We start from the raw sequence: 13,175 nt of genomic DNA, 5'->3' as shown, positions 1-13,175 counted from the left end.
TCGCACTCTTTCTTTCTTTCTCACTCTTTCTTTCTTTCTTTTCCCACGAGGAAAGCAAGCGAGTAGTTTCTTTCTTTATTGAGGCAGGTCGAGAAGTGAATGAACGTGAAGAGACTAATGATCCTGCGGCACCACGACCACCTCTCTTTCAAGAAGAAGAGAAATAAAGAAGAAGAGGAAGAAAGTTAGCTTGACTTCATTAAAGACTTCTTTTAGTCGTCGTCAAACATCGCGCCGTCACCAGACAAAAGAAACACAGACATAACAGCCACATATGCAAATGTGTATGTATGTAGATAGATATATACATATATATATATATACATCTATATGTCTATACACATATGCCATTCGACCGTTCTCTTCTTGTCTCTTATTACTTTTGTTTGAAAGGAAAAGCAAGCAGCCTTAGCACGAACACCGAGTTCTCTCTCCTTCTTTATCCTACCTTGAAAGGCTTGTCGAATTTCCGGAACGAGGCGTTCCAAGGCGAGAACCTCTTCCATAGAGAAAGCCTCTAAAAGACTAGACGTACACAACACATTCGCAAGCCTAACCTATGCCATACAAAGTTCATGCGCACATGCATAAACGCAGAAATGTATATCCACATATATACATATGTATATCTATATGTATATATATACGTATATCTGCTAATATGAGTTCAAAGAAAGGTCGAGAAGAGTTGAGAAGAAACTCCTAGGCTGAAGTCAACACGCCCAAGTCAATACATATACAGACACACATCCATATATATACATAGAGGAATACAGAGATGTGTATATCTCTATATAGATAGGTCTGTGAATGAACTTTGTTTACGACGTAAGGAATGAATGATACTGTAGTTATGATAGGAAGAGAAAAATGCTAAAGAAGATGACACACAAAAAAGGGCTCTCCCCCTTTAGTCACACTCTAGCGCTGCATCTTATCACCTCTCTTCTTCTTCTTCTTCCATCTTTCCTACAGACAGACAGTTCATTTCTCTTGCATGTATTTGGATTTGTCGAGAAAGAAAGAGGATATCTGTATGTGCAACAAAGCATCCATGTAACGAAGGAATAGGAAGAGATACTTCACGCAAGAGAGGAAAAGAAGAAGAAGAAAGAGGAGAAGAGGAAGAGGAAGAAAGAGGAGAAGAAGAGGAAGAGGAAGCGAGAGAGGGAAGTTTTACTGATGAGAGTGGGCCTGAGCGAATCCTAAGCATGGCGTGTGGGTTCTCCTTATCGCACCTACCAAGGCAACACACAAAAAGACAAAATTAAAGAACATATATATATACATAGAGAGAGACATAGACATATACACACATTCATACAGACACATACACGTATGCATACAGGTTCATACATAGATATACATATGCATGTTGATACATATATACACATACATACATAGAAATACACAAGAAAGAAGGCGGGAAGATATGAAAGAACACCTTGACGACCTGACCCTCTCTCTCTCTCTCTCTCTCACGTGATTGCATAGAAAGAAAGGAGTAGAGAGAAGAAGAAGAAGCGCCTTCTGTCTGTCTACCGTGCTCTCTCCTCTTCCCACTTCTCATTAAAAGCTTGTAGAAGAGAAAGAAGGAACGAGGTTCTGGAAGTAAAGGTGAATGAGAGAATGAACGAAGAGAGAAAAGAACCGTCCCTCTAGTATGACAATGGAAAAGGTTTGATCCCTCTCCTCTCTCTTCTCTTCTCTTCTCTTCTCTTTTCATACTCTATCAAGACTCCTCAAGCCGTATCTTTACGATTAGAATGAGAGAAAGAACTCTTCTTCTTTTTTCTCCTTCTTTCTTTCTTTCTTTCTTTATCATCTTTATGATCGTTTTCTTTTAGTTTACTTTGGACAGCTTGGGTCCAGGGAAGCTTTCCGTCATATCGAGCTAAGGGGGAGGCTCGTCGATTGCATTCGAGGCGTCTCCTCTGTCTCTCTGGCAGTCGTTTGGGCTCCAGGCGATCGATATAGCCATTACACACGAAGATCAACTTATCGTACTTCTCATGAAGCTGTAAAGAAGAGAAGAAGAACACGAAGAAGAGGGAGAAGAAAGAAAGAAAGGGACAGAAGTAAGAAAAAGAAGACGAAGGAGAAAGAAGGATGAAGTTGCGAGAAAGGAAGAAAGAGAAAGAAGTTGAATTTGGAAGAGAGAGAGAAAGAGAAACGTTCAGGTGATACCTAGTTTTGTTCTGCTTCTGTCTCCTGTCTCCACAAAGAGGAGAAAAAGAAGAAAAATGGGGGAACGTCTTCGCAAGGAGATTATAGGACAAGGAAACCTCGGAGAGACGTGTACGTATGTGCATATATACGAGAATCTATAGATCTTTATGTATCTTCCTATATCTACCCTAACTGTCTATCGAAGCCAATCGACAGAGAGAGAGAGAGAGAAAAGACACATCGAAATTCCTGACAAGATCTTTCTCAACACGACGACCTTCTTCTTCTCCCCCCTTCTCTTCTCCCTGGAGCTTTTCTCTTGTTCTCCCTTTCTCCTTCTTCTTTGTCAACCCCCCTCAATTACACAAGTCAAAATGCCAAAAGAAAAAAGACAAAAAGAAGGAGAAGAAGAAGGAGAAGAACAAGCGAGAGAAAAACAAGAGGTCCAACGAAAAGATCTCTCTCTCCCTATATATATATATATATATCCATATCTATATCCATACATATAGATATATGTAGATCGGATAAATTTCTCTTTCTTTCTTTCTTTTCTATCTCTCTATCTTTCTCTTGTTCTCTATTGATCTATCTATTGTGTCTTTCTGTAAGTGTGTAGTTGACTGGTATTACTTACTTACCTTTAGTGCGGTAGATCTTTCACGGGGAGGATAGTTGATGTGGACCCATCGCCTTCGACCTCTCTGACACGAGTCCCACCGCCATCCCCGTGTACGCCACCCTAACCGAAGATCACTCAAGAAGAATGACATTCTCCTCTCTCTTCTTCTTCTCCTTCTTGTTCCTTTTTAACGTCTTTCTCTTCTTCCTCCTCCTCTTTCTTCTCTTTCTCTTGTACTTCCTTCTTCTTCCTCTCGGAATGTCCCTAGGACGTCTTCTTCTTCTTGTGGGATAAGAGATCTGGAGAGAGTGTCTTCGCAAAGAAACTGTGGAAGAAAAATAAAGAGAAAGGCAGGAGAAAAGAGAGAGAAATGCAAGTGTCTGTAATCTCTTGTTCTCTTCTTCTCTTCTTTCTCTTTGTGCGTCTCTGTGTGGGGTGGCCTTTGTGTCTCTTCTCTTCTTGACTCGAGACTTTCACTCCATGAAGAAAGGGAGGGGAAAGAGACAGACAGAAGGAGGGGGGTTAAGAGGAGAGATCTTTTCTCTCTCGAGAAAATGATGGGGGAAATGATGGAGTGTAACAGAGAAGAGAAACGTTAAGAAATACCAAGAGAAATGAAAGATAGAGAAAAAAGAAAGAGAACGAGAAAGAAGGAAGAGATGGAGTCCAGGGAAGTCCGAGGGAAGAAGAAGAAAAGAGAAGAAACTCCAGGAGAGTGATTTGTGCAAGGAATAGAGACAGGAGAGAAAGATGAAAGAAGAGAAAGTGATAGGCAGAGATTAGGGAATGAGAAAAGAGAAGAAAAGATATAAAACAGACTAAGAGATTGAAAAAACGAGGACGACGAAGAAGAAGGGAACTTAAGAGAACGAAGATAAAGGTCGATGGATGAGAAGATAAGAAAGAAAGAGATGTAAAGAGAACAATGGAAAAAGACGAAGAGAAAGATGAAGAGGTTTAAGAGAGAAAGAGAGAGAAACAAGAAAGATATGCGAGCTATTGCTAAGGAGTTAAGAAGATAGATAGATTCAAGATAGATGAAAGATAGAGAGCTCCATAGATAGTTAAGTAGATAGATTAAAGATAGATTTGACTGAATGAGATTTCTAGATTTAGGGAAGGAGCATGTAGCCTTCTTTCACCTTATAACAAACCTCCTCCTCTCCCTCTTCCTCTTCGTCGTTTCGTGACTATCCTGCCGTACAGTCATTCATTCATTCCTTCTCTCTCTTTCTTTCTTTCTCTTTCTCTTAACTAGAATCTACCAAAAAGACGAAGAAACGAAAGGGAGGAAAAAAGAAAAGAAGAGAAAGTGTGATCCGTACTTTTTCTCTTCTACTCTCGGTCTATCTTACGCCAGAAAGAGAGAGAGAGAGAAAGTTCCTTTATAGATGAAGAGATAGAAAGATGTGTAGAAAGACGGAGAAGAAGAAGAAGCGAAGCTCTTGAACTTGAAGAAAGAAAGAAAGAATCTTCCAAAGTGAGATTGCGAAAGAAAAGAAAGAAAGAAAAGAAAGAACGAAAAAAGCGAACGAGAGGAAGAAAAAGAAGAGTGACGGTGAAGATAGAAAGGAGAGAAATAAACAAAGAAGAAAAGATGAAACAGAGAAAGGAAAGATTGAGAGAAGAAACGAGAAGATAAATTTTAAATGGGACGAGGCCTTCCAAAGAAAGAAAGAAGAGATTGAATAAAGAAAAGGAAGAAGAAGAGGAAAGTCGAGAAGCCTTGAGAATGGCGATTTACACCTCGTGATATCCCACACATTCAGTCCACCTGTGTATTCATTCTCACCTTCTCTTTTTCTTCTTTTTCGTCTTCTCTGTCTTGTTCTCTTCGAAAGAAAGAAGAGAGACAAAGAACGATAGAAGAGAAGTGAAGACAAGAGAGATGAGAAGAAAGGAGAAACTGCTTTTTCGGAGATGTCTGGAAGAACGTCTCCTTCTCATTCGTTCTGTCTCTATCGCGTCCATGAAGAAGTCAAAAAGACTGGAGAGTGACTGTGCTTCTCTCTCCTTTAGGATAGAAAGGAAAAGGAAGAGACGGCAAAGAATAGACACACAGAGAGAAAGAGAGAGACAGGAAGAGATAGATAGATAGATCAAAGGAGATTTCTCAGAAGAGAAGAAGGAAAGAGCGAGAGAAACTGAAGAGACCGCACCCCTTCTTCATTGCTTTCTTTCGTTTCTTGTTCTGAACTCTTTTCTAGCTGCAACAGACATGAAGAAGAGAAAGAAGAGAAAAGAAAGAAAAGAATAGACGCCCCTGCGCTCCCCACTTTTACATCCGGAGATCTATAGCGAGACAAGGTGTCTAGCCAAGATACATAATTAGACTTCAGATGGCTACCTACTCCTATGTCTACACACCCTCTCCTGAGAAGAGGAAGAAGACTGTCTGTCTGTGTACGAGCGTAATTAATTCTAGATCGGCCTATGTTCCTAGATCATGAATCTGCTAGACTTGTAATTCACGAAGAAAGATATGCAAAAAAGAGAAAGCTTAACAAAGTATTTGGAGAGTGCTACAGAGAGAGCTAGCTATCTGTATTCTTCTCTACCTTATCTGATGTGTTTCTTCTTCTTTTTCTTCTTTCTCTCTTAGCTCTGATCTTCCTCTTGATCTTTCCTGCTTTCTTCTTCTTCTTCTTCTTCGATTGTCTCAGTTTGGTAGTCTGCTGTGAAGAGAGAAAGGAAGAATTTTAGGCAAGAGGAGACAGAGTGTGAAAGAAAGAAAGAGAGACAGAGAGAGCGGCCTCTCAAGTTCTCTCAGCGAGCAAGATGACTTCCTCGAGAAAGATGAAAAGAAAAGAAGACAAAACACATTCATAAAGAGCAGAAGAAAGAAACGGTCGAGATGTGTGTGGCTATTTCCTATATCGCCAACGACACGAAGATGAGATTCTTCTTCTTCATTTTACATTCATTCACATGCAGCTGCGTTTCTTCCTTTGCATGCGCATGCAACACACATACCAGGAAACTCTCAACATCGATTGATCGAGATCTCTCGAACCTTTCTCTTTCCTCTTCTTCTTTCTGTTTCGTTCACCTCGTTTGGCTCTTCTTTCTTTTCCTTTCAGCAACTTCTTTCGTGACCTTTTCTCTCTTCCTCTGGCTCTTCATGAAGAGACCTTTACTACTAGGGGAAGGAAGTCTCCATTCCTTTTTCGCTTTCCTCTCTCTCAGCAGTAACGTTGGCTCTATTTATCTTTCTTTCTATCTTACTTCATCCTTCTTAGACATTATCTCCTATCACTGATCAAGTTACACCGATCTTCTTCTTCTTTCCTCTTCTTTCTTTAACTTTCCTTCCTACTCTCAACCTCTCCATTCCTCTCTCATTTTTAGAATCTACCTTTCTCTCTTTCTTTTTCTCTCATCTTCCTTCCATACCACCGACTTTCTTCTTTCTTTTAACTCTTGCTCTTCTTTCATCTGATCCTCTTCCAAAGGCAGAAGTAGAAGAAAGAGAAGAAGGATGGGAAAGCTATCGAAAGATCGTCGAGACATTTACTATCGACGAGCCAAAGAAGATGGCTATCGAGCTAGATCGGCCTATAAGCTTCTTCAGCTTGACGATGAGCTCCACTTTCTCTCACCCCCCTCATCCTCTCCTCTTCCCTCTTCTTCTTCTTCTCTCTTTTCTTTTCAAGATCCGCTTTTTCACAATGAACGCAACTTGAAGAAGACAGAAGATAAAGACAGAGATGAAGAAGAAGAAGAGGAAGAAGAGAAGACACTAGAAGAAGAAGAAAGTTTAGGGAGATACCCACATCGAGCTGTTGATCTTTGCGCAGCTCCTGGTAGTTGGTCCCAGGTCTTACGCCGACGACTATGGCTAAATTACGAGAGAAAACTTTCTCTCTATGAAAAGCGAAAGAAGAAAGTCTCTCTCTCCTTCCAAGAAGAAGAAAGAAAAGAACAAGAAACCTCCTCCTCTCCTCAGTCCGATGAAGCCACCAATTCTTCTTCTCCCTCTTCTTCTTCTTCTTCTCTTCTTCTTTCTCCTCCTTCCCCCCCGTTGATTGTAGCTGTGGATTTACAAGAGATGGCTCCCATCCCAGGTGTACATACACTCCAAGCAGATATCACACATGAGACGACAATTCACTCTATTCTCCAATTCTTCTCGAATGAGCCTGCTGACATTGTTGTATGCGACGGAGCTCCCGACGTGACGGGAATTCATGATGTAGATGAATTTATACAGGCGCATCTATTACGAGCCGCTTTAACGGTCGTCATGAAGGTGCTTAAGCCCCAGGGAACTTTTGTATGTAAAGTCTTCCGAGGAGAGCAGATTCCTCTGGTGTATCTACAGCTCCTTCATCTCTTTCATGAAGTCAAATGCTGTAAGCCTGCCGCGAGTCGGAATAGCAGTATCGAAGCCTTTGTCGTATGTACAGGCTTTAGGCGTCTTCAGAGTCTTTCTACGAGCCCTTTAAGCATGAAGGGTGGGGGTGAGGCGGAGACGAAAAGAAGAAGAGAGAAGAAGAAGAAGATAGAACAAGAAGAAGAAGGGAGAAGCGAAGAAGCACAAGGGAGTGAAGAGGAGGAAGAGATAAAGAGAGATGAATGGAGAGAGGTTGCGGGCTATGATGGGCTGGCTCGTAGGAATGAAGAAAACAATGAGAGAAGAAACACACAAAAGAAACTTGTACAAGAAGAAGAAGATAAACCAAGAGAACAGAGAGAACAAGAGGAAGAAGAAGAAGAAGAAAGTGAAGAAGATGAATTTGGAGGAGTGGTAGAAGGGTGTCTAGTACCGTTTCTTGCATGTAGTGATTTGAATGGCTATGACGCTGATCGCAATTACAATGATGTGGATGAGTCCACGTATGTCTTTAAGCCTCCTACGCAGCCGCCTCTCCATCCGCCCTATGAACAAGCTCTTCAGACAAAGCGCCATCGACTCCAAAAGGCCGCTCATCAATCGTAAAGAATCTCTTCTTTCTTTCTTTCTCTCTTTCTTTCTTATCATCTCTCTACAACAGGAACCGACCTTCTTTTTCTTCTTCTTCCTTTCTATCATTCATCTACAAGATATATCTATTTATAGATATGGATGGATGGATATGTTCCTTCTCTACTCATCATAGATTGCCAAGGATCTCTTTGTCTGCTTGCAGTTGCATGAAGGACATAACTCTCTTTCTCATCTGTCTATCTACCTATCTATCGTCCGTCTATCTCTTTACCTGTCTTTCTTCTACCTGTCTGTCTACATATCTATCTTTGTCCGTGTATCTCTCGTGACTGTGTGCTTATGTGTCTTCTATAGTTATGGTATACATGCCAGTTACGTGCGTGTCTCCTTATCTCTTCTTCTTTTCTTTCTTTCCTCATGATCTGCAATGAGACTGCTTTTATCTTTCAAGTTGTAGAAGGAGAAGAAGGAGAAAGTCTCTCTTCTTGTCTTGATCCTCTTCATTCAAGGAGCAGGAAGCCTCCTCTCGTCACAGCTACCTACACCTATAGGCTCGTAGGGTATCTTTGTCAAAAGCTCATAAAACAAGGAGAGTCAAACGAGAGAAGAAATTACTTATTCTTCTTCATCCTTTTCTTCTTCTTATTCATGGCGACTACGAGAAGATAGATCGATCATACATGCTTTCTCTCTGTCTCTCTCTCTTCATCTCTTTTTCTTTCTTCTCTCCTCTCTTGATCGAAAACACACAAGACGTCGTGTTGATCTCTTCTCTTTCATTCTTTCTTTCTTTCATTCTTTCTTTTCTCGTTTCTTTCTCAATCCGGCTTTTTCTGTCTGTCTTCTCTTCTTTGGTGTGAGGTGGAGAGAGAGAGAAGAAAAGCTTCTCATCTTCTTTCAGAGAGAGAGCGAGAGAGACAAACAGAGAAAGAACAGCAGCGCCTCCACAAAGACAAATACACAGCCATACATGAATGAACGGGGACTGCCGATGTGGCGTGGCTGTCCTTTGCTTTTTCTTATCCTCTCTTTCTCTCGTTCTCTTCTTCTCCTCCTCTTCTCTTACACACTGGCCGATACCCACAGAGCAAGCAAGAGAAAAGAAGAAAAAGAGAAAGAAAGAAAGAAAGAAAGGAGGCGATCCAGAGAGAAAGAAAGAGAAAAGAAAGAAGAAGAGGATCGAGGAGAGAGAGAGATTTGAAAGGAGGGGCAGAAAGTAGGTAAGTGGATCTGAATAGAGACAAACTCTCTGTCTTCTTGAATCTTTCTCAGTAGTAGTCGGAGGAGGTTTAAAAGACAAAGAAGGACTCGAAGAAGAGAACAAGAAGAGTGTACACACTCAACCCTTCAATTCAGCTCAATCAAGAGAATGCAAAAAGCACTTCGAAAAGAGAGAGAAAGAAAGAAAGAGAGGTTGTCTCTTTTTCTTCTTCTTTATCTTCTCCCTCTCTCCTTTTTCCTGATCACGGCTAACTCAAGAGAAAGGATTGCTTGTCTCTTTGACTCTTCTGTCTTCTCACAGAAGAAGAAAGAAAGTTTTGCATCGCAACAACGAGATAGACAGAGAGAACAAGACGAAGAAGAGAACACCCACAGCATCGACAAGAAGAGATTCACAAAAGGAGACAGAGACAGAAAGGGGACAAAAGACAGCGATAAAACAAATGCATCGCATCCACACACAGAGACACATATAAACACCATCCACGTAGATATACACATCTATAGACATATACAGACATATATATATGCATATATATATATATAATCTATAAGTATATATAGACATATCTCCGTATCTCCATCCGCACATATTTGCATGGACTATATACATATACGTCTATGGACGTAGATGATACAGAGGAGTGGCTGGATGTGAAGGACATCTTGGGCTCTGACGCTATTAGAGATAGGGAGGAGAGTGTCTGTACAGAAACCTCTCTCTCTCCTTTACAGAGATAGATCAACGAAGATATCTCCATCTTCTCTTTCTTTCTCTCTCGCTCTCTCACTTTCTTCTTCTTCTTGATCTTCCATTACGTCCCTTCATCTCCCGTTTTAAAAGATAACCGAACGAAGAAGAGAAAGGAAAAATGACTTGTCTTCTCTCTCTTCTTTCTTTCCTTCTGTTTGTTTTATCTTTCCCTGTCTTTTTTCTTTGCTGAACTCCCTCAGTTAGATACCAGGCTCGCTAGCTAGTTGCTGCTGCATGCATGCGTGGGTGGTTTGGCTAGCTGGGTGATGGTCATGAGGCTGATGCGCTCAAATCGACGATGAATGCTTGAAGGTCGGAAGCGGAGACGAGACAGATGTAGAAAATTCTACAGATTTCTTGATCTTTTGTTTTTTCTTCCTTTTCTCCTAAACAGGAAAGTCATAAGTCAAAACATAAAGGACAAAAAAGAAAAGCAGATGAAGAAAAAGGAAGAATAGAGAAAGAAGCTGAAACAGTGTAGAGAGCATATCCATACATATGCAGACGTATAGAGGGGAGAGGCAATGTGTATATGGAGTGAGAGCGGGAATGACGGAGCTCGTGTGCAGACTCTTACTGTGAAAAGAAGACGATCTATCTGCCTGTCTGTCTGTATCTATGTCCAATCTCCCTATCTCTGTATATGTGAGTGATCAGCTGCGGGTGCATGCGCATGGGGGGGAAGAGGCCCAGCAGTCAGGCACTCTGCTGAAACAAAAAAGAACAGAAAAGAACTTTTATGAGAAGAGACACGAAACAAACACACAGACAGACAGAGACAGAGAGAAAGAGAGAAAGAAATCGGACCAAGAAACTGGGGAGAAAGAAAGAAAGAAAAGAATAAAGAGAGGACGTGTTGAGCGAGTTGTGCTGCTGGGTGATTCAAGTGGGGAATGAAAGAAAAGACTTTCACACAAAGCTTATTGCCTGTCTATCTGTCTGTCTCCTTTCATTTCTGGCATCTTGAATCTCTTCTTCTTTCTCTATTTTGTCTTACTGTTTTCTCTTCTGGCGTCTTCTGAATGAGGAGACATAAACTTCCGACGATCAGCATATACATTCCTACACAAGAAAAACACACACATACACACCAAAAAGAAGTAAAGACAGGAGAGCCCTGCATGCATGCGTGCAGGGACAGGTGGCTAGCTCCAGCTACGGCTGGCTAGCTCGCAAGACAACTAACTCAAACAGAGGCGTGCTATCATTAACATTACATGGGAAACAAACAGATCAAGTCAAAAGAAAAATATAAGATATATACATTTCTATATATCGATTCCGATGCGCAGTTCTTCTATTCGTGTATATATATAGATATACAGGCCTATACACATATACATATAGATATCTCGGAGTTGTCTGTACATGGGCATACAGATATGCGTACAGGTCTATACCCGCGTAGCTATCTGTACCTATCTATCTATATCTATGTGTAGGTAAGTAGATTAGCTTGACTTCTATTGTTTTGACTACGCAAAAGTGAAGAAGAACAGGAAGGTTTGCAGAGATCGAGAGAGACGTGCGCACTCCCCGCTCTTTCGTTTTTGCCTTGCCTATCAGCCAGCCACACAAGCCTAAGCCACACCCGATGCTGTAGTTACACCGGAAGAAAGCTTTCTCTCCGTTCAAGAAACAAGACAGAAACACGTTCCAGAGAAAGAAAAAGTGAGAGGACTTAAGCAAGAGAGCGAGACAGAAAGAAAGAAAGAAAGAGAAAGAAAGAAAGAGATTGCTGTTTGCTTACCGTAGATGTATGTACAGGCGATGACGTCACGAAGTAGCAGGCCAACCGTACCTACACGGAAATACAAAAGAGACACAAGAAAAAAGGAAAGAGAAAGAAGTAAAGAATACTTCCATTCATTCTTCTTCTTCACTCTCTCTTTCTCTTCTCCTCTTTCTATTGAGAAGTTCAATACTTCCCAGAGGATCGTGTCACACACCGTGATTGAATAGAAAGAAAGAAAGAGAGACTTCAATTGAAAGGACTGCTACATATATATATATATATATATATAAGTTGTACACGTATGTATGTATATATGGGAACAGCATCACATACATCTCCTACTGCCACACATAGGCAATAGCTCTCTCTATATCTCTCTATGTCTCTCTCTCTCTCTATATGTCTCATGACCATAAGAATAAGAAGATAAACCCGACTAAGATGAAAGAGAAGAAGAGAAAAGAATAGACTATGACTAGGATGACTTCTATGATTCCTTGAATAAGAGCGGCGCTACATGATGGGTTACTTCCATACCTATCATACTACTAGGAATGAAAATGATGGCTATCAACACGCCCTTCTTTCTGTAACGTCGGAGAAGAAGGCGAGAGGAGATGGCTGTGTGTGTATGTATGTGTATATATATATATATATAAAGTGTGTATATATATAGAGTGTGGGTAGTGGTAGTTGTAGTTACGGTATTACCGATATAGATGTAGAAGCATCCCTTGAAGAGAGGGGCCGTTAGAAACTTAAAGTTGACGTCAAAGGCCTTTTGAAAAGTCTCATTTTCACCACAGCAGGACCAGACAGAGGAAGGAAGAAAAGATGCCTCACGAAGCAACACTAAAACTCCCAACACTCTGAAGAAAGAAAGAAAGCAGAAAGGAAGAAAGGAACGAAAGAATGAAGGAGAGAAAGAGATAAGAGAGGAAGGAAGAAAGAGAGAGAGAGATGAAGTCACACAGAGAGAGAGAGGTGTAGGTAGACACAGAGAGAGAGAGAGGAAGTAAGAGCAGAATTAGAGAAAGAGAAATAGAGCCATTATGAATTTCCTTCTTTATGTTCTTCTTCATCTTTATTCTTTGTAGATATACATTCGAACGTCTCAAGTTTTGTTTGGCCTCTCTGAATCTACTCCCTTCACGAAACACGTTGCTAAATCTCATAGTACAGGGATATATACACACACAGAGACAGAGAGGAGAGAGAGACAGATAGAAAAGGGCAGAGAGAGATGTATACCTGCGTACACATTCCTGCGTATATGCACACTCATCCGCTCGTGCCACCTATGTTGAACTATATCTATCTATTTATCTGTATCTCTGAACTTCCATCCATAGGAGAGATCGACAGCACAAACAACTCCCCACGATACATGGAAAAGAAAGAGAAGAAAACAAAGACACCTTCCTCTTTGCTGTCTCTATCTATCTATCTATCTATGTCTCTTTAATCTGTCTCTCTATCTTTAATCTCTCTTTCATCTCTTTATGTCTGTCTGTATGTCTTTATCAGATCTGTACTGTTTTGGAAGGCTGGGAGGGAGGGAGGGAGTGTACCCTTGGGCGAGGGTGAGGAAATAGGCCGTTGGATTGAGGAGAACCTGAACGACGTGCACTGCCGAGACCATCGACGTCCCCGCTGTCAATACACCTCCGAGAAAGCATAAAACTCGCAGAAACTTCGGAGCTACAAAAGAAAGAAAGAAAGACAGATAGATAGAATGAGAGAAAGA

At 41.1% G+C, this 13,175-nt stretch overlaps 3 protein-coding genes across 3 annotated transcripts in view; 1 reads left to right on the top strand and 2 right to left on the bottom strand.

The window, feature by feature from the left end:
- Positions 1 to 69: 69 nt before the first annotated feature.
- CSUI_001831 (uncharacterized protein) lies at positions 70 to 5,638 on the bottom strand. Its single transcript, XM_068062034.1, has 7 exons — positions 5,350 to 5,638; positions 4,117 to 4,998; positions 2,811 to 3,116; positions 1,853 to 2,018; positions 1,181 to 1,238; positions 449 to 525; positions 70 to 209 (listed from the first exon to the last, which is right to left on the bottom strand). The coding sequence occupies exons 3-7, from the start codon at positions 2,940 to 2,942 to the stop codon at positions 115 to 117; spliced, it is 528 nt and encodes a 175-aa protein (XP_067925993.1). The 5' UTR covers positions 2,943 to 3,116; positions 4,117 to 4,998; positions 5,350 to 5,638; the 3' UTR covers positions 70 to 114.
- A 191-nt stretch (positions 5,639 to 5,829) lies between these two features.
- Positions 5,830 to 10,928, top strand: CSUI_001830 (ribosomal rna large subunit methyltransferase ftsj1). The gene has a single exon (XM_068062033.1). The coding sequence runs from the start codon at positions 6,270 to 6,272 to the stop codon at positions 7,728 to 7,730; it is 1,461 nt and encodes a 486-aa protein (XP_067925992.1). The 5' UTR covers positions 5,830 to 6,269; the 3' UTR covers positions 7,731 to 10,928.
- The window catches only part of CSUI_001829 (uncharacterized protein), a 6,379-nt gene continuing 3,087 nt past the window's right edge, over positions 9,884 to 13,175 (bottom strand). Inside the window, exons 2-6 of the mRNA XM_068062032.1 lie at positions 13,000 to 13,129; positions 12,140 to 12,297; positions 11,444 to 11,494; positions 10,691 to 10,755; positions 9,884 to 10,079 (exon numbers count right to left, since the gene is read on the bottom strand). Coding sequence (XP_067925991.1) covers positions 9,981 to 10,079; positions 10,691 to 10,755; positions 11,444 to 11,494; positions 12,140 to 12,297; positions 13,000 to 13,129 — 503 coding nt within the window. The 3' untranslated portion in view covers positions 9,884 to 9,980. The remainder of the gene's footprint in view (positions 10,080 to 10,690; positions 10,756 to 11,443; positions 11,495 to 12,139; positions 12,298 to 12,999; positions 13,130 to 13,175) is intronic.

The sequence above is a fragment of the Cystoisospora suis genome, assembly GCF_002600585.1.
Source record: "Cystoisospora suis strain Wien I chromosome Unknown contig_740, whole genome shotgun sequence".
Classification (NCBI taxonomy): Eukaryota; Apicomplexa; class Conoidasida; order Eucoccidiorida; family Sarcocystidae; genus Cystoisospora; species Cystoisospora suis.
The sequence above is the reverse complement of the archived record's forward strand: the minus strand, read 5'-3'. Positions and strand labels throughout refer to the sequence as shown.

Excerpts from the sequence above, each read along its gene's own strand:
- CSUI_001831 (XM_068062034.1), bottom strand. The coding sequence starts at position 2,942 with ATGTCATTCTTCTTGAGTGATCTTCGGTTAGGGTGGCGTACACGGGGA. Across the intron at positions 1,239-1,852 it reads CTGGACCCAAGCTGTCCAAA|GTGCGATAAGGAGAACCCAC; the intron begins GTAAACTAAAAG and ends TTGCCTTGGTAG. Across the intron at positions 526-1,180 it reads GCTCAGGCCCACTCTCATCA|TCTTTTAGAGGCTTTCTCTA; the intron begins GTAAAACTTCCC and ends GTGTACGTCTAG.
- CSUI_001830 (XM_068062033.1), top strand. The coding sequence starts at position 6,270 with ATGGGAAAGCTATCGAAAGATCGTCGAGACATTTACTATCGACGAGCC.